This window comes from Fukomys damarensis, unplaced genomic scaffold (genome assembly GCF_012274545.1).
Source record: "Fukomys damarensis isolate Sample0158 unplaced genomic scaffold, DMR_v1.0_HiC HiC_scaffold_9, whole genome shotgun sequence".
In the NCBI taxonomy this organism is placed as follows: Eukaryota; Metazoa; Chordata; class Mammalia; order Rodentia; family Bathyergidae; genus Fukomys; species Fukomys damarensis.
The window spans coordinates 22,462,972-22,482,764 of record NW_022900921.1 but is presented as its reverse complement, the minus strand read 5'-3'; the positions used below and the strand labels follow the sequence as shown (position 1 = coordinate 22,482,764).

At 40.9% G+C, this 19,793-nt stretch overlaps 1 protein-coding gene across 6 annotated transcripts in view; it reads right to left on the bottom strand.

The window, feature by feature from the left end:
• Kcnip1 (potassium voltage-gated channel interacting protein 1) overlaps positions 1-19,793 on the bottom strand; it is a 366,806-nt gene that overhangs the window by 12,725 nt on the left and 334,288 nt on the right. For 4 of the 6 annotated variants that reach the window (XM_010622186.2, XM_010622187.3, XM_010622188.2 and 1 more), the window contains 4 exons: positions 4,710-4,834; positions 3,263-3,332; positions 1,453-1,523; positions 593-700 (listed from right to left, as the gene is read on the bottom strand). In XM_010622186.2, the coding sequence (XP_010620488.1) occupies positions 593-700; positions 1,453-1,523; positions 3,263-3,332; positions 4,710-4,834 (374 nt within the window). Of the gene's footprint in view, positions 1-592; positions 701-1,452; positions 1,524-3,262; positions 3,333-4,709; positions 4,835-10,296; positions 10,330-19,793 lie in introns of all 6 variants that reach the window. The other 2 variants (XM_010622185.3, XM_033761621.1) reach the window with 2 other exon arrangements.

Sequence of the window (19,793 nt, the reverse complement as noted above, 5' to 3'; positions counted from 1 at the left end):
TTTTTTTTTTTTTTTTTTTTTTTTTTTTTTTTTTTCATTTTTGGTATCGGGGATTGAACTTGGGACCTTGAGCCTGTAAAGCAGGTGGTGGAACCACTGAACTAAATCCCCAGCCCTTCTCCTGGTTTTATTAGTAGTCAAAGTAGGTTGTGGCCAATGACATCCAGTCATAGTCTCCTCTTCTTGAAAAATCCCTTTTCTCTTGTAGGTACTGCCTGCAGACCCATCATTCCTACTTTGAACTCTAGCTTATGGCTGTAAACCTGACAAAAGACAGGTTTCCTAGGGGGAAGTAACTCTTTATACTAAAACAGGTCATTTATAGCACATGTGTAGCATGCATTGAATCTGTGTGACCCAGTGAGAAGGAAGCTGCTTAATCTTTTCCTGAGCACCTAGATCAGGACAGAATGGGGAAGAGAGGGTGGTCAGAGGTGGTTTTCTTCATTTCGTCAGAGAGCACCTCTGACAGCTCCAAAGTGAATCCTGTCTCACTCAGACAATTTTATGTCATGGCTTGGGTTTCTCGCTCTCTCTCTTTTTTTTTTAATTCACTGTACCTGTCTTACACTCCTGGTCTCAGCTCACTTACCTCTTTGTTTATGTATCCATCTTTATTGATATCATACAAATTAAATGTCCACCTTAGTTTCTCATGGACTGTTCCTCTCAGTAAAATCGACAGAGCAGTTACAAAATCCTAAGAAGCAGAAAAAGCGGGAGTGACATTATCCACCACGCTGCTGGAAGAAGCCAGATCTTTGGGTCACATTCTCTGGTGCCTTTGCAGAGCAGAATCTCCCATTTCTCTCATCTGCCTAAAGGGTATGGCAAGCTCAGTGGAGAGCTCCTGCTTTCTGTGGCCCACACTGCCCCATTTTAAAAGAAAGTGTCCTTTTGCAGAAGAATAGAGCTCTGTGTATGCAGACACTGCCGGACACAGCTAAGTGTAGCCCCCTCGCTACCGCTTAATTCCAAGGCTGCAATGCGTTGCTTATCATACGCATGGCCATATATTCTAGTGGCTACCAAAATATACTGCCTGCATTCACATTATGCCTTGACCACTTGCTAGCTCTTTGACCTTGTGAAAGTTACTCAGTCTCTCTTTGCCTTACTTTCCTCTCTTGTAAAATGGTAATAAATAATGCAACCCTACCTTCTGGGGTTATTATGAAGATTAAATGAGTTAATAAATGCAAACTACTATGTCCAGAGGCTGCCTCCTGGTAGGTGGTGTACAAGTGAACCCTTAAACGGCTTGTATTTAGTCCCCTGAGTCTCTGAATGCTTGGAGGGCAAAGGAAGTTGCTTCCTCTCTCTATCATCAGGAAGTGTTTATTAAATGTCATGACCAAGAGGATTCAGCCCTTTTCCTAGTACCCTGAAATTCAGGGGCAGAGGCAACATGGAACCAGGGAACTCACAGAGTAGACCCAGAAGGTGACCTACCTCAAACTTCACGGAGCCTGTCTGGGTGGTGTCAAAGGCATTGAAGAGGTAATGGGCATAGGTGCTTGCATCTGTAAGGCAGAAAGAGCAGGACAGGTGAGTGTTGCTGAGGTCCCATACTGGGGAGAGAGAGGACTTAAAAACAGAGGCAGGGTTTGGGCCAGAAAGAGAGGCTGAGAGAAAGGAGACAATTATGGAGGCCCCTGGGGTTACTCAACTCCTGGGGTTTAGATGGGAAGTGATTTCGAGCAATAGGCAAGACAGGCCTTTGCCCTGCATGTAGCCATCCGGACAGAATGGCTATCCCGCCTGCATATGTGTGTGAGCTCTGTGGATGAGTGACGTGTGACTACACGAAGATGTTCTGAGCACGAGCACTTACTCAGAAGCCGGACCTGAGCTTGGATCTCAGCTGTGTGCCTATAGGCATCGAATTCAACCTCTCTGAGCTTCCCTTTCCATTCCTGTACAGTGGTACACAGCAAGACCTATGTCTTGAAATTTTTAAAGAAGTATGTTAGGGCCATGCCTGCCACATACTGAAAATTCAATAAGGAGCGGCTCAACAGAACTCAGGACACTGTAATTGTGGTACCTGCCTGAGATAGAGCTGCTTCCCCTAACTGGAGCAAGGGCCATTTCCAGGGATGGAAATCACACCCGGGGAGGCACCTGTCTGCTATGGAAGAGGTCCATGTGAAACAGGTCCTGAGAAGCGCTTGGGACACTTGGAACTTTAGGACCTAAGGAAGGAGTTTGGCAGGAGACAGCTCCTGGGGACAGGCTTCAAGGTGGCATGTAAAACCTGGAGGTCAAAGAAAAGCCACCGATGTGGTCCATAGCCCACGGGACTAGAGCAGGTTCCAACAGGAACCAGAGTGTGACCTTGGGCACTCTGGCCAGACCACAGTCTGGGCTATAGCAGAAGTGGTATCATGATCTACAACATAGGGTGTTGGGCTGGGGCCACACTGCAGATGACTTTCTGCCTAGGACTCCACTCCCCTGCCCATCCCTGTCTTGAGATCTGTCCACTCTTACTCTAGTTATGACAGGTACCCAAAGAGGGACATGTCACCATCTGAGATGCATGCAGAAGTACTCAAAATACATCCATATGAAAACACTTTTTCTTTCTAAACATCCTCTTTGCATATTCAAATTATTTCCCACACAACCTTCTAAATATGCAAACATAGGTAAGTGAGCAGAATGAGAAAGATCCTCAAAACAGCAGGAGTCAGGCAGGCAGCAGCACAGGTGCTGTGGGCTTGGCCCACTCCCTAGCCTGTCCTCTTAAGCACATCTCCATGCTCCCTACATCTTTTTGGATTTATTTTTGTAGTCTTTAGTATTTGCTGAAATTCTTTTTCAACATTCCAGCTATAAGGCAAAGAATGGAAAGTGTCTGGTACAACAGAGGAGCCAATGTGCCAAAGCTGTGCCCAGGACACTTAATGGATCTATCTTAGTCTGTCTGTATTAGCTGTGTGATCTCGAGTAAGTTGCTTAATGTCTCTGAAACTCAGTTGTTTCTTCTGGGATCATAATACTTGCTTCCTAGAGCTTTTACGAGACTTTGTAATATTGCATTATCAATCTTTCTTTCCTTCCCAAGTGGGCCCATTTTCATAGCTTTTTTCTGCTAAAGCTTTAGAGAATTCCACAACTTATAATAAGGGAGGTCTCTTGCTGTGAGTTCTCTCTCTACCTTGAAGAGGAGGCAGATCACAAGGAAATGTGTACTTGGAGGAAGGGAAGGCTGCTCACTAGAGAGAGCTGCAAGGATCTTTACCAAAGTCTGACTTACCTCCATGAGGGAAAAACTGAGCGTAGATCTGCTTGAATGTTTCTTCGTTAACTGCACCACTGGGGCACTCCTGTGTGAGGGGAGAGAGAGTCAGTGGGGCGAGTTGGGGGGCCCTCACTTTTGGGGGGGCATGGACAGGGCCCAATCTTGGGTCTAAGGCTCCTTGTGATCCTTGGACTGGGCAAGAACCTGTGTATTTCTGTCTCTAAGATGAGTGCCTGGCAGGTGACCCCACCACAGGACTGAAGCTGCTTAGCAACATGGTGAGATGTCTTCAGAGAAGGGACACTGTAAACTGGAAAGAATTTGGGATTTAAGAAGATCCTGGGTAAGCCACTTCTAAGCTTTGTGACTTCAGTTTCTGATGTTTAGAATCCTTACCTCTAGAGTGGGGCTCAGAGTACCTTCCCAGCAAGGGTAACAGGAATATATGAATCTTTGGTATGTGTGCCAAACTCATGGCAGATGCCAAGCAATGTTGAGTTCATCTCTTTTCTGGATGCTGTTTCCTCTCAGCCTAGTGCCCAAGGGCAACATTCCCACAGGGCCTGCTCCCCATTAGCTGCCCACTGCTATCACTGCCTCTTCAAGATCAGAAGGAAAGAAGCCCTAATGGTAGCAAGCCAGGCACACGAAAGGCATGGCTGAGGCTACAGGAGAAGGCAGGCACATCCCAGCGTTTGCCCAGCGGCTTCTGCAATGTGCATGAATCCCCATCAGCCTGTACCTTGGGGAATAGCGACTGCAGGCAATTTAGAATTGACCAAACTCTACCTATAGGCTGTGATTAGAAGGAGTGCAATCAGAAGCACCTCTCTCTAGCCCACCCATCCTAGTGGGATATGATTGTGTTACGAGATTTAATCTTAAAAAATTCAACATCTGAGAGCTTACAGAGGTCTGAGAAGGCAGAGATGTACTCATGGATATGAAGCAACTACTAAACTCCAATTTCTTTGAGTCCACCTGGAGTTTAAGTTGGCTTCCTACGTAATATATAGGAAGAAGGTCCCAGCAAGAGGAGGAGTGCCTGGCCTCGCTGTTCTGTTTTTGTGGTAAATGAATACAGTGATCATTCAAGCTTACACATCATACTATGTGATCAGTATAAGTCAGTAGAGGTGAATCTTATCATTTTGGAGAAACCATCATAATGTGTTAATTTCAGGCTCCTGCCCTGCACCAGGGAAAATTCTCCAAAGTCATACCATTCTGTGAAAGTTCTGTGCAGTGGGCCAGTTTTCTGTGCAGGTACCGAGAGGCCTCGTCCTGGGCCTGGAGCCCTGTTTCTCACCAGGTGATCGTGTTCTCAGGTTCCCTTTATACACCTGGACTTCCTGTTACAACTACATAGGTGGGAAGCTTCCTTCGGAACTCCTTTTGCACTTGGGAGAGTTTTGCTCTCAGTGGGAAATCCCACTGGTGTGACAGCCTATGTGGGTCTTACATTTTTGAAGCCACGATAAAGGACTTGCAGCTCTCTCTTGGTGAAGTTGGTCTGGGCCTCAAGTTGCTCCAGCCCCTCAGGTCGGTGGCAAACCATGGTCATCTCCAGCTCATCTTCAATCTTATCTGGAACCAGAGGAGATGGCATTGGAGTCTGACCTTGGGCACTCTGGCCAGACCACAGTCTGGGCTATAGCAGAAGTGGTGTCATGTTCTACAACACAGGGTGTTGGGCTGGAGCCACACTGCAGATGATTTTCTGCCTTGGACTCCTCTCCCCTCCCATCCCTGTCTTGAGATCTGTCCACTCTTACTCTAGTTATGACAGGTACCCAAAGAGGGACGTGTCACCATCTGAGATGCATGCAGAAGTACTCAAAATACATCCATATGAAAACACTTTTTCTTTCTAAACATCCTCTTTGCATATTCAAATTATTTCCCACACAACCTTCTAAATATGCAAACATAGGTAAGTGAGCAGAATGAGAAAGACCCTCAAAACAGCAAAGGACAGCAAATCTATTAAAAGCAGTAAACTCTCATCATCTACACTAACCAGGGAATGGTTAGCATGATTTAGTAAAAAGTTCAAATTATGCCATGTTAAACACTAACTTTAAAAATCTGAATGGTGGCCTGGGGATACAGACCACTTGTTTAGCATGTACAAGGCCCTGGGTTCAATTCCCAGCACCACAAATCAAACAAAATCTCAACACAGTTTACAGTGTATTATGTATAACATCTTCCAGATGTCCTTAAGTACTAGGAAAATGACTTCAATGGGGGCTACTTTGTATAAATAAAATTTTCTAAGGCATTTGGAGGGCTCTAGAAACAGGTGGAAGCAGTGCTTAACTGCGTCTCTCATGTGTACTACAATGCGATATCACAAAATTGTTTAGAAAGTATCTGTCGATTTAAGCAAGAAACCTGCCAACTCCCATCCAAGGATCACAAAGTTCACAAATCAGTGGTATGTCTGATGTTTTATCATCACTGAGGGATGTGAGTGCTTTCTCTTGGACCCGACTAGAATGTTTTCTCTAACCAAGAATAAATTGTCACCTGTTATGGTTTATATCTAGATGTCCTCCTAAAATCTCATGCACTCACAGGCAAGGCTTTGGGAGGTGGCTGGATCTTGGGGCACGATGCTCAGGAGTGGCTTAGTTCAGAGTTTATAGCTAACTGTGATTTGAGAGTGGAGTCTGGCTGGAGGAGATGGTCACTGGGGGTGCGGCCTGGAAGGGTGTCTTCATTCCTCTCTGCTTCGCTGCCATGCAGTGAGCCATCCCTCCTCTGCCATGTTGCTCTGCCCTGCTGCCCTGCCTTGGAGACAGCTGGCTAAAGGCTGAAACCTTTATAAATTGGGAGCTAAAATAAACCTTTCCTCCTTTAAGTGGCGGGTGCTGTACATTGTGTCCCACTGATGAGGAAGTGACATCACGTAACTTTCACTGCCTGTTGCTGTTATGCAGACAATATCAATCCATATGCTGAACAAGTCTCAACCTTGGCCTGCAAAATACTGCTGAGATGGGCAAGCTGCTGGGAACAGACACACACCATGTCACACCCCGAGAGGAGCTAAAGGAAGGACAGGTTGAGTGTCTACAGTGGAGAACAGGATGAGCAGGTATATTAAATATAGGCATTTCTCTAAACGGGGTCTCTCTCTGCCAGATTTTCTCTCCATTCTCACTTTCTCGTTTGAGACCTTGACCTAATATGAAAGGAATCCATCAAAGTAAGTCTGTATCTTGTACATATTCCCAAAGGTAACGGATATTTGGGAAAGGCTCCAATAATATGGTAACAATTCCAAATTGTTATCTTTTTATGTGCTGGGCAGGACATATCACCTTATCCTGCTGGGAGTAAGGCAGATGGTTCAATATAAATAAGATACTCTGTTTATACAACATAGCTGCAAGTGGCCAATTTCCTCATAATTCGTACAGAGCCTTTAATTATTGTTGTGTTTGTAGCTAGCGAGTTAAACAGCAATTACCTAAGCATTGAAACATTTCTATGTAAATCAAAAGACCACTCTCCAAAAGAGAAGAAAAAGGAAAAAATTTCACATAACTCTAATTCAGAAAGCTCACATGACGTAACAGTTAAACTTAATCATCAACTTGACTGCCTAGGGAATTGCACACCGTTCTGCATATATCTAGGTAGGTCATGGAGACATGAGCTTGGGCTTTATATCGGGTCCCCTGTCCCTTCCTCTCTGGTGCTCATCCCATCCTCTGCTTTGTGGTCACCAGGAACTAAGCATCTTTCCTTTGCTATGCCCTCTGCCATGAAGTTTCTGTCTTGTAGCCAGCCAGATACAGACTGAACCCTCTGAAACTGTGAGCTAAATTAAACCTCTCCTTCTTTAAGTTGTGAGTGTTGGGTATTTCCCAGAAATGGGAAAGCTGACTAATATACATATAGTTTATGTATATTTTAAACTAATTTTAAAATAGAAAAAAAAAACAGTCAGTTTAGATTTCTAGCATTAGGTCAAATGCCTTTAATAAAAATGCACACACATTTAACCGTGAATATATTCTACAATTCTTCATAAAGAGCCATACAGGTTCTTAATCCCTTCTATCGGCCCTCGAGGATTCCCTGTGTGCTGCCTTGGTGACTCCAATAAAGGGAGGATAAGAGGCAAAAGTCATATTAAAATACAAATAAGCAAAAGGAAGTATTTATCATTGGAAGAAATTATATATATTTGAAAGTGTCAAGTTTACCTGTCAATGTTTATCTTATTCAGAAGCATGAAATACTTTAATAAGAATATCCTGATTCTTCCTATTATTCCTTAAAAGCTCAGGGAAATTCTTTTTTTTTGCAGAAGTTTGAAAGAATCTTTCTGATTCAGAAACAACACTTGCTTCCCATCACTTTTATTAAAAATGCACTAAGTAATTATTGAAATATCAACGGTTAAAGCCACTTCATTAAGTTGGAACTGGACTTTATTAATAAATGATTTGCTTGCTATCAGGGCAGCAGGATCAATTTTCATATCAGACAGATTCTGCAATACTGGAATATTTGAATTTTAATGGCCACGCTTTCGTTTTATTTTGCTTTTTTCATCTTCCTGTAATTGTGTGTCTGTGATAACATCGGTGATAGAAGGAAATTAGCATCAGTAGGGTCAAGATGGTGAGATAGTCTGCCTGTGGATATTAGGGGCCTAAATCAGTACCTATAATAAAAACAGAATACAGTATACACAAATATAAGCAAAAAAATCATGAAATAACACTGTCTCTCAGTCATGCAAGATGTACTGTCTCCTCACATATATTTCTGTGCAAACCTGTGCTGGTTGTGACCGTCATGAATTATGACTTTTATTGGAAAATACTGATTTAACTGGTCTTTAATTGGTCTACAGCTGTGGCATCCTTCTCGGGGTGCCCCTGATGAGTGTTCCTCTTCTTCATACCACCTCCCCCTTCCCTTTCTTTGTAACCTCATGGTTCTGCCACTGTAAATACAGTCAGAAGAAATTCCAGGAATGGTTGCATTGCTTTTCACATCCCTCCATCACCCTTCTGATGTTGCCCAGACAATCCCAGTAAAGGGAGGAGGCTGGCTCAGCTCCCTGGCAGGAGGAGAAAACAAAATTAATACATGAGAAGCATGCTTGACAGCTTCTGCTGAGGGGCTGTTAAGAGTCCTTAGTGCCAAATGTTGCTTGTTATTATTATTTTCATTATTAAAAATAATGATGAACCAGTTACTAAGTCAGATTTAGTTTGGATGATGTGGATTTAAATTAATCTAGAGATCTAATACAGTGGAAATTATTACAGTACGTGTTAAGAATCACTTAGAATGACTTCTCTTTACAAAGTACTTTAAAATATCCAGAAAGTGTTTTCATGCAATTTTGTGTTTGTGCTAGGAAGTGGGAGGATTATTGTCCTCTCCAGCTGATATTTAGAAGACAATATTATCCTAACAGATAAGGTGATTTTTCTAACTATGAGTGACTCACAAAGTGATGAATCTTTACCAGTAGGGATAAAGGCAAAATAGAACAATCACTTGTAGAGGTTGCTACACCAGAAATTCCCACACTAAATGGTTCTTAATGTTTTAGGGTCCCAGCCTATTCTTAGTATGGGATGAAGAATTTTTGACTATCTCAGATAAAAAAAAGCAGTGAGTCATTAATTTTTTACTGTATTTTCACTGAATTCTTCTATCTTTTAAACACATGGAGCTCATGCTATGAACTGCGGGAATAGATCTCTTTGAAAGTTTTACTGGCTGGTTTTGGTGTGGATCTTAGGTCTTATAAGAAACCAACGACAAAACTGGACCTCAAATCCAGCCAGTCAAGGCCTCTTCCATCTGATCTGGCTTCCCTGTGCCCCTACTAGCTTCCAGTTCCCTTAAGTGTAAACTGTACTCACAGTGATCCAGCTACTAACCAGCAGGAGCTGGGGCACAAGAAAGGCCCTCAGACTGGGCAGTGGAAGGATGGAGGGCCTTGATCTTCTATGTAATGAGGCGTTTCCTCTGATAGGCTCATACACAAAGACCATGATCATATCCTTCTCCCTGGATTGGAAAATAATTTCTCCAGTGCAGTATCTCTGGGTTGGACTTTATACTCACTCATTTAAGAGTAGTTTTGAGGTTCCAAAATGGTGACCCTTAGTATGAATATGGTCTATGATAGATGTTATTTGTAAAATACATTTTAAAAAACTACATGGCAATGTTTAATGATGAGAGATTTATGTACAAGTTGGGCTTTCTTATCTCTTGGAAAATGAGATTATTTAACGACTCAATCCCAAATTCTCATGAGGAAACCGTCCACTAGAGCTGAGCAGGGCTTGTTATCTCAGGCAGCCAGAGCCTTCAGGGCTCCTTATTTCTTTCTTTGGCTTTGTAAACCTATTTGTTCTGCCTACCCGGCCCTAGAGGCATTTGGTGTTTTGGGTTCCTAATCATATCCATTTATTCTCCCACTCATCCACTTTTCTCCTACCTTATTCACCCAGTCTATTCCCTCATGATCTGTTTATTTCAATACATTCTGCTCTTTGTTCCACCAAAGACTTGAACTTGACCATAGGAAATAAACATAATAAAGTAAAAACAGATAATAAAAAACTATTTCAGAAGATATTGATTGGATTGGAGGTCAGGGCCACAGGGAAAAAGAAAATACAGAAATTCTGGCCATTTATTTTAAGTAGTTACTTAGTTATTACACCTGAATGCATCAGCTCTGTTTTTTTTTTTTTTTTGTACCAGGGATCAAACTTGGGTCCTTGTGCTTGTGAGGCAGGCAGTGCAACCACTGAGCTAAATCCCCAGCCACAGCTCTGAGTTTTTACATAAGTCATATTACCTGTGAAAGGAAAATATATCAATATCTTACAGTCCTTATCTCTAAAAGAACATTCCCAACTCTTTATATGTAGGTGGAATTTCTTAACAAAGGGGCACAGAAAGCTGGTGAGAACACTAATTACAAAATACACACTTGATTAAGTTCTTCCTTTGCAAGTAATGTGACCAAGCCAAGTTAGTTTAAGCTTTTTTACCTCTCTGATACTGGTAATACCACCAGGCGATGTCTAGGAAAAAGTAAGAAAATATTTTACCAAATCCATTCATAGAAAAAGCAAAACACATTTCTATTGTGAATGGAGAGTCCACTCTGAGGGTGTTCAGGTCACATCCAGCTTGACATACGCAAAGAGGCCTCTCGTTAGCAGAGCAGGGGCTACCTCCCCATCATTTTCCCATGGTCAGGACAGGCAGGAGCAATGGGTCACTTCTCAGTGACCTGACTCGCAGCAGGGCACACCGAGCATGCCCTCAGCCATGCAGTCATGCAGCCTGAAGAGATGGGATGGCACGTGGCAGAGGATGCATGGGTGAGGACAGGTCTTTGGAAATGCCCACATGTTTGACTGGCATGTTACCTTCCATGATGAGGAGATCCCACCACTACCCCTCTCTGCTTCTTTGTGATTCAAGGTTGTATATTTTGCGGGATGATTCATTTATTCTCTCAACAACTATCACCATTATCAACAAAGTATCAATTATGTATATATTGGAGAATAAAACAAGTTTCCTGCTCTCATAGAGCTTACAATCTACATGTATTTGCTTTTATTCTTCCCCTTTTTTCTTTCCTCCCTTTCCTTCTTATTGAAGACAAGAATTAGCACATTAGAATGTGTGGCAAATGGATGTGGGCTAAGTTCCTGGGGTGTCATATATAAAAGACAAAACATCCTACCTGAAGGGGCTAGGTCTAAGACCCTGGAGAACTCTCCTTCACACCTTCCTATTGGCCTTTTCAGTTCTCTTTTGTGGTCAGCCTAAGTTTCCTCTGTAAGCTCTTATTTGAACTTCCTCCTGTCTTGCCAGCATCTCTGATCAACAGTGTGTAAAACTCAGCCACCATCTTTAATGTGTCTTAGCCTCTGCCCCCAAATCGCAACCCCAGACCAGAACAGCCTATTCCCCCATTGTTCCTAAAAGTGGTAGCATATAGAGCACACATCCATTGTTGTCTAACCTGAATTCCATGGGAGAAACTTATTTGGCCAGATTCAGTTACCCTTTTGATATCTCTGGCTAGGTGGTATTTATATTCATTCATTTATTTATTTTTACCAATAGGATCTATCTATCTATCTATCTATCTATCTATCTATCTATCTATCTTATTTGGTTTTATTTTGTTGGGGTTTTTTTGTTTTGTTTTGGTACTAGGGATTGAAGTCAGGAGCTTGAACTTGCAAGGCAGTTGCAATGCTGCTGAGCTAAAACTCCAGCCCTAATAGATTATATTTTTAAAACAGTATTAGGTTTACAGCAAAATTGCACAGGATGTTTACAGAGTTCCCATACACCTACTCTCCCAGTTTTATTATTAATGTCTTGGATTGGTGTAGTATACAGTATTTGGTACAATCAGTTAACTAATATTTGATGAACCAATATTGATATATTAATATTAATGGGAGTCCATAGTTTAGAGCTCATTATTTTGAGTTGTATTGTTCTATGGAGCTAGACAAATGCATAATGTCTTGTATCTATTGCTACAAGATGTGTGTGTGTGGGTGTGTGTGTGTGTGTGTGTGTGTATTTGGTACTGGGGATCGGGACGCTGTGCTTGTGAGGCAGGCAGCGGAAACAATGAGCTATAAATTCTGACCCCTACTGTTACAATGTTAAAGAGTTTCATTGCTCCCAAACTAGGTATCATTTTCATAGAGATAGGAACTGAAATACAAAGACAAATAGAGGTAGATTTACAAATATAGATTGGCTTTCTCTGGCATGCCAAGAATGTGAGAAGTATTGCAATAGAGATGAAAAGACATAATGTCTATTTTCCTACAGCTCTCAGACTAGAGGGAAGGCACACACTTAGACCAGAGATTACAAACTCAAGTGACAATAGTTGTTTGCAGGGAATTTTGGTGGGCATGATGAAAGATGTACGACTATACAGAGTGGTAGAGACTGAGAACTGGAGCAATTGCCCCATGAAAGGCAAGAGCTATTATTCACCCAGTTGTTTTTATGCAGGAATTTAAATCCAGTGTATCCATATGGTTGTTTCAAGAGAAGCTGTAATATATTTTTAAATGCTAAATTAAAAATATATTATGTGACAAACATGACACACTGGTGGGTAGGATGCTCTGGGCTCTTGGTCTTAACTCTTCACTGGCAAATCATTCCAAATCAACATGGATATGGCTAAGAACTAGAAAAGAAGAGAAGCTCTTAGTTGATAACACCTGGATGGTACAGACTGGAAGGAAGGGACGTTAGAGAAGGTGTCAAAGGAAGAGAAAAACTTAGTTGAAGTTTTTCTTCAACTTCTCCTCTTGAAGGAAGAGGAGATGAGGGGACAGTATATACAAAGGTACAGAAGCTGAAAGACCCCAAAACAGCGGATTCTCTGGTAGCACAGTTGAACTTCACTGAGTGCAACTAGAAAGGAGGATTTGAAAGCATCCCATCTGTTTGAAGATATTGGAGTGCTACCATGGTACCTTGCTTCAAAACTGTGCAATCCCTACCTAGATCAAGTTTATCTTTCTTTATTACCTTTCAGAAGTTGAAGAATCAACTAAATAGTTTATGTACTTTTTACTCTAATTCACCATTCAGTGAAAACTTTCTAGGCTTATTAGCAAACAGGACCAAGATAAAAAAAAATGCTGTGTTAGATCCACAGGTGATTCAGATATTTGACTGATCAGGCACAGGCTTCAAAATTATGGTGAGCACATGCTTGAGAACATATATAAAGAAGCTGGAGCATTCCATCAGAGAACCAGAGTATATACAAAAAGTCAATTATAATTCTGGAATTGAAGAATATAGTATCCCAAAATTATCCACTAAGTAGACAAATTTAATTGCAATGTAGAAACAGAGGAGGACAGAACTAATGATTTGCTAGAAAGATCAGTAGAACAATATACAGAATGAGAGAGAGAGAGAGAAATGGAAACTGCAGAGAAGAGCATAACAGACATATGGGACATGATGAAAAATTCTAACATATGTATAAATGGAGCCCTCCCCTGAAAAAAGAAGCTGAAGAATGATGATGAGGCAATATCTAAAGAGATCATAAATAAGAATTTCTTTAAAAATAAATGGGTGAGCCAGGCGTGGTAGCTCACGCCTATAATCCCAGCACTCAGGAGTCTGAGGCAGGATGATCACTGTGAGTTCAAAACCAGCCTGAGCTACATTGTGAGTTCCAGGTCAGTCTCAACTACATAGTGAGACCCTGTCCCCACCCCCCAAAAAAGGTGGAAAAGGACTTCTAGACTTAATTGACAGTTTTAACAGAGTAGCTGGATACAAGGTCAGCACTCAAAACTCAATAGCCTTCTTGTACACAAATAACAGACTCACTGAGAGAGAAATTAGGGAAACAATTCCTTTCACAACAGCATCCCCCAAAAATGAAGTATGTAGGAAACAATCTAACGAAAGAAGCAAAAGACCTCTACACTGAAAACTACAGCACTATGAAAAAAGAGATCAAAGAGGATAAAAGAAAATGGAAAGATATCCCCTGCTCCTGAGTAGGAAGAATCAACATAGTGAAAATGGCCATACTACCAAAACTGCTATACAGATTCAATGCAATGCTGATTGAAATTCCAACACTATATTTCATGGAACTAGAAAAAAACCCCAAAAATTCACTTGGAACCAGAAGAGACCTAGAATAGCAAAAGCCATCCTTGGGCAACAGAGACATGGCAACGGGTATAACAATTCCCAATTTGAAACTATACTACAAAGCCACTGCAATAAAAACAGCATGGTATTGGCAAAGAAACAGACCTGAGGATCAGTGGAATAGATTGGAAGATACAAAAACAACTCCAGATGTACTCAGCTATCTCATCTTTGACAAAGGTGCCAACCATCCTCACTGGAGGCAAGATAGCCTCTTTAATAAATGGTGTTGGAAAAACTGGATGTCAACCTGCCAAAGATTAAAACTAGACCCTTATCTTTCACTAAAATAAAATCCAAGTGGATTAAAGTTCTAAATATTAAAAAGAGTCACTAAATTTGTTGGAAGATAAGTTAGGCAGAACTCTTGAAGACATTGGCATAGGAAAAGACTTTATGAACAAATCTTCAGTAGCATGGGAACTAGCAGAAAGAATCAACAACTGAGATCTCATCTTATTAAAAAGCTTCTACACTGCAAAAGAAACCATCAACAGAATTAAAAGACAAACTACAATGTGGGAAAAAAAATTTTACCAGCTGCTCCTCAGACAAAGGACTACTATTGAGAATATATGAAGAACTAAAAAACAAAAAAAAAAAATCGGCCCCCTCCAAATATAAAGACCTGATTAAAAAACAGACATCTGAAATGAACAGACATTTCTCAGACAAAGAAGTGAAAGCATCAAGTAGATATATGAAAAAATGTTCCACATTACTGGTCGAGAGATGCAGATGAAAACAACACTGAGATTCCACTTCAAGCCACAAAGAATGGCTGCTATCAAGAAATCAACCAATAACAAATGTTGGCAGGGTTGTGGGGAGAAAGGAACCCTTCTCCATTGTTGGTGGGAGTGCAGACTGGTGCAACCACTATGGAAATCAATATGGAGATACCTCAAAGAGCTGGTATTAGAGGTTCCATATGAACCAGGCATCCTTCTGCTGGATGTCTTTCCAAAAGGATTAAAAGAATCATACCACAGTGATATATGCACACCTATGTTTATAGTGGCACAGTTTGTAATAGCTAAAACTTGGAAACAGCCCATTTGCCCATTAGTTAGAGACTGCATAAAGAAGATGTGGGTTTTCTATAAAATGGAATACTACTCAGCCATAAAGAATGAGAAATTAGATTCATTCATAGGAAAATTGATACATATTGAAGATATACTCGTAAGTGAATTAACTAAGTCACACATGTATAAATACTGAATAGTTTCTCTGGTGTGAAAAACTATAATGGTACATAAGATCCTAATGGTATAATTAACAGTGTGAAATAGGAAGAAAAGGGCTAAAGGTGTAGGGAAAGTGGGAAAGGTAGGGGAAAGGAAATAAGGGAAAAGAAAAAAAACATGAGAAAATGAAAAAATGGAAATAAAGTATTTGTAAATAGGGAAAGGAGGAGGGGGTGAAGGGAGGGCAGGGATAAGGGGAAAAAATGAGAACCAAGATCTGTCGTGTAAAGGTACGAGATCCCAATGATGAGTGTAACTGTAGTGTATACCTAAAATGTTCCAATAAACTCAATGAGTAAAAACAAACAAACAAACAAACAAACAAATAAATAAAAGAAGCACTCCAGACCCCAAACGGGATAAAAAACAAAAGAAAATCATATGGGAAAACATCACGATGAAATACAAACACGAATAGAGTCTTCCCTACAAGAAAACAGTCATCAGATAAAAACCATATCCTAACTAAGTGCTATTTGAAAGCATAAGGACAAAGAAAAGGTAAAAGCAAAATGATGGAAAAGGTTATATTATGCAAACACAAAGCAAGAAGAGCTAGGATGTTTATGTTCACATCAGATAAAGTAGATTTTAAGATAGGAGACTTTGCTAAAACTGAAATATTTTCACAATGTGGAATAGTCTATTAGCTCAGAAGACTTAACAATTCTAAACCAGTTGCACTAACAATATAGCTTCAAAATACATATAAAGCTGAACTTGAAAGAACTAAGAGGAGAACTAAGTTTAGACCAGAAATGCAGATTTTAGAATACCTCTCTCAGAAACTGATAATACAAGCAGACAAAAAATCCACATGGAACACGGACTATCTGAGCAATATGATTAATGAACTTAGCCTCATTGACACAGATAAAGTTCTGTACCCAACAATCATAGACTACTATACATTCTTTTCAAGGGTATGTAGAACATTTATCAAAATGGACAATTTCCTGGGATATAAAGCCACTCCCAATAAAGTTTGCAAAATGAAAATTATTCAGAATGTTTTCTGTCTAGACTAGAATTAAACAAGATATCAATAGCAAAAAAAAAAAAAAGAAAAAAAGAAAAAAAAGAAAAGTAGAAAGCACTCAAATGTGTGGAAATCAATCAGTATAGTGTAGCTGGAATTTCTAGGTAACCCATGTATCAAAAAATATCATGGAGATACAGAAAGTACTGTGAACTAAAAGATAATGAAAATATGACATATCAGAACTTCTGGGATGTTGTTAAAGATTTATCCACAGGGAAATTTAGAAGAGCTGCAAATCATTTATGTGACAATATGCACAAAAACTGCAAAATGCAGTGCTTCCTCATGAAATCCTATTTTCGGTATTTCCAGGGGTTCACTGTCTCCTAAAGTCTGTCTGTTGGTTACATTAGAGACTATTTTAGCAGTAGCGTGCTGGTATTTGAAAATGCCATCTTTTCTCTGTCATTAAACACGGCTCACTGATTTGTTCAGGAGGAGGTCAGCACCATCTTTTGACTGACGACTTCCTTCAGTGTACTGTAGTTAGGAGTGAAAAATCCTGTCGGTGTCTGCAATCAGCAGAGGGGGAAAAAGTCCTCTTTGGTCTTTAAACCTTAAGGTTTAGATTCCTTCAGCTGAGGCTTGGAGGTGAATCAAAAATCCACTCAGACACACGCAGTGCCCACAACTCATCAGCTCTGAATTTTATATACTTAACGACGAGTCCCAGGAGTGCTGAGCTGAGCCTGATAAAGATTTTTCTGAGTGTTCCAGATATTTTTTCAGTCTTCTTGGTTCAATAAAACTCAAATCATGTTTTGCTCCAAGCATTTGTTCTCTTAATCTTGAAACCCCTCCTGCCCCTTTTAAGCAAAATTGAATTTATACATTTCTCATTCATTTACACCATGGTCCTGAAAATGTACTGGAAAAAGAGTTCTAAAAAAAAAATCTTTGAGTGTTGCTACTTTTATTAGGTGGGAGGTTTTTAAGATCGGATGACTTGAGAATTCTTCAATGAGTAGTTTATTTCATTCAGTTCACTGCTTTCTTCTACAGCAGGGTGCTTTCAGGTTAGCATGGAGGTGAGGTATGCAGGGATGGGCATGTCAAATGCTCCCAGTGTCTTCCCAGAGTAGGGCATCAAGCATCAGAAATGAGCTGTGAGAAGTGTAATGCAACTAGTAAAAATCTACAAATGCACTACCCAGAATGTGACAATATATTTTTGACCAAGACCGAAAGGTAAAAAGCTGGGAAAACTTTCATCTAGATTCCAGGGATGGGGAAAGAAGGACCCTAAAAGATGTTTCAGGACAAGAAGGAAAGCCAGGTACATTTGGGACGTTCACATCTGCTCTTTCCCAGAGCAGTATCTGAAAGCAGCCATGGCTGAGCTGCAAAGTGGAGCTGTTAGAATCTCAGCCACAGGCAGGAATGTCTAGATGATGTTTTAAGTGGATCTTTTTGTCTGGAAAATGTGCCCCAGGGTGAAATTTTTGATGATTTACTTAGGTAGCTGCAGCAGTTTCTGCAGCTCTAGGGGGCAATTAGTCAAATGAGGCCCAAATCTTGCCACCAGCCAGCACTCAGGCAGCATAGAGCCACTTCTTTGCACTCTGCAGGACAGCGGCCTGAGGTCCCAGCACATGAAGATAGCCCATTAATGAGCATGGCTGCCCGGCATCCCCATTGGGGAGAGAGGGCCTGATGCTCAGATGAATGGGCCTAGATAGAATATTTCTGCAGGAAGCACAAAGACGCATGGATGGGTGTGCATTGCTCCTCTTGACTGAGGAGCTGAAATGACAATTCATTGTAATTGAAGAATGTCCACAGAGAAAGGGCATTTTTAGTGTTATAGAAAAATAAAGGTGCAGAGAGAAGTTGAAGAAATCTCTCAAAGGAGAAGTCAAGGAGGGTTTATCTCAGATTCGCAACACATTTTCTAATCCATGAAAACTCATTGGATCCAGGTCAGGTTAGGGGGAGACAAGCACGTCTTTTAGCCTGCTGCACGAAGGACAAGAGCACACCATAGTGCAGCCACCTGGACAACATGCTAAGTGATGCCTTTCAAGTAGAGGCCTAGCTTTGGTGGGCTGGAAAATGTCTAATAACTACCAGCTCTTGGGGAAGAGAGACCTAATGGATGCCACCTCTCAATTTCTTTGTGTAAATGCTCCCCCTATGGTCCTAGTTCAGGCTGTCAGTGGAGGTGCTTTTGAAAGGGTGATTGCCCAGTATGACCTGGCTCTGTCATGTTTACAGCTGCTATTTCAGAGCAGCAGGCATAAGTTTAACTATCCCAAATTAGTATGCTAAACAACTCAAACCTCATTTCATAGGGTGGGCTTAGCCTCTGTAATCCAAGCTAATAAACTCTTTCTTTGTTGCCAGGGTGAGCATATATTTCTGTACATCAGATAGAATAATCACAAACGAGGAAATAATGGAGGTTGGCCAAGGGAGCCTTTGCTGAATTCAGTACTAATGTATCCTGGTATTAAGTGCCTGTCTTCTCACTGAGCTCAAAGAGCACAGTAATAGTTTTAGAATTGATCTCATCAGCTCACTGTCCCTAGAAGGTATATGGTTATTAGACTAATTCAAGATATAATCATACCCACGTTATAGCTGTAAATGTGAGATAAGAAATATAAAATGTTGTATGCACACAGTAGGTGCTAAAATATTATTCCCATCTCATATGCATTATGGCTATGATTTTAAGGCTCATTCTCAACAACAGAATCCAACAGTAACATGTTAGATCTGTCTATGTGAGACACTAAGTCATGATTATGCCTTTTCTGATAGATCTAGTAAATTCAATGGGCTTCTTTTCCAAATAGGAAGATTTTCTTGATCTGTGATTTACTCTTCTAAAGAGACACCCAATTGGTAGTTCAGAGGGACATTAACTGGCTAGCGTGCACATTATCGTGTATATTAACTGTAATGGTCATAAGCAATCACAAGACTGGATGAATCGGTGTCAACCACTTCCATGTGAAGATGGCCACGGAGCACAGTGTGGTGTCTGTGGGTGGCAGAGGCCAGAAACACAGGGCCTAAAGCAAAAGTAAATAGATACAATAACTGAGTCATTGAGTAAATTTCCTGCCTCCCCCACTACAGTTATTACATGGCTTCATGTCTGTTGCCCTTAATAACCCAGTCAATGTGTGTATTGTTTTGGGCCTTTTTCTAGCTGGAGAAGGCAACTGGTCACTACCCTCAACTGGAACATCAACTGCCAAGTCCAAGGACTGCAGTCAGTTCATCGCAGAATATATGTGTGTGCCTGCCTCAAGGCAGGGAGATGTCAAGGTGCCACCTCCCCAGGACTCAGCTTGGAAGCCTCTTAACTGTGCACTTAATAAATGAAGCCTGGGCAGACACACCTTGAATTATTAATGAAGTTATTCAGCTTTGATTGTTTCCTTCTTTTGGAGAAAGGTTATTCACTCAAATGCCTTTGATTAGACTACACAATACATCACAATTGGGCATATTTTATGTGCAACTTTATGGTGATAATAGTTCTGTCTCATTTAGAAGCAAA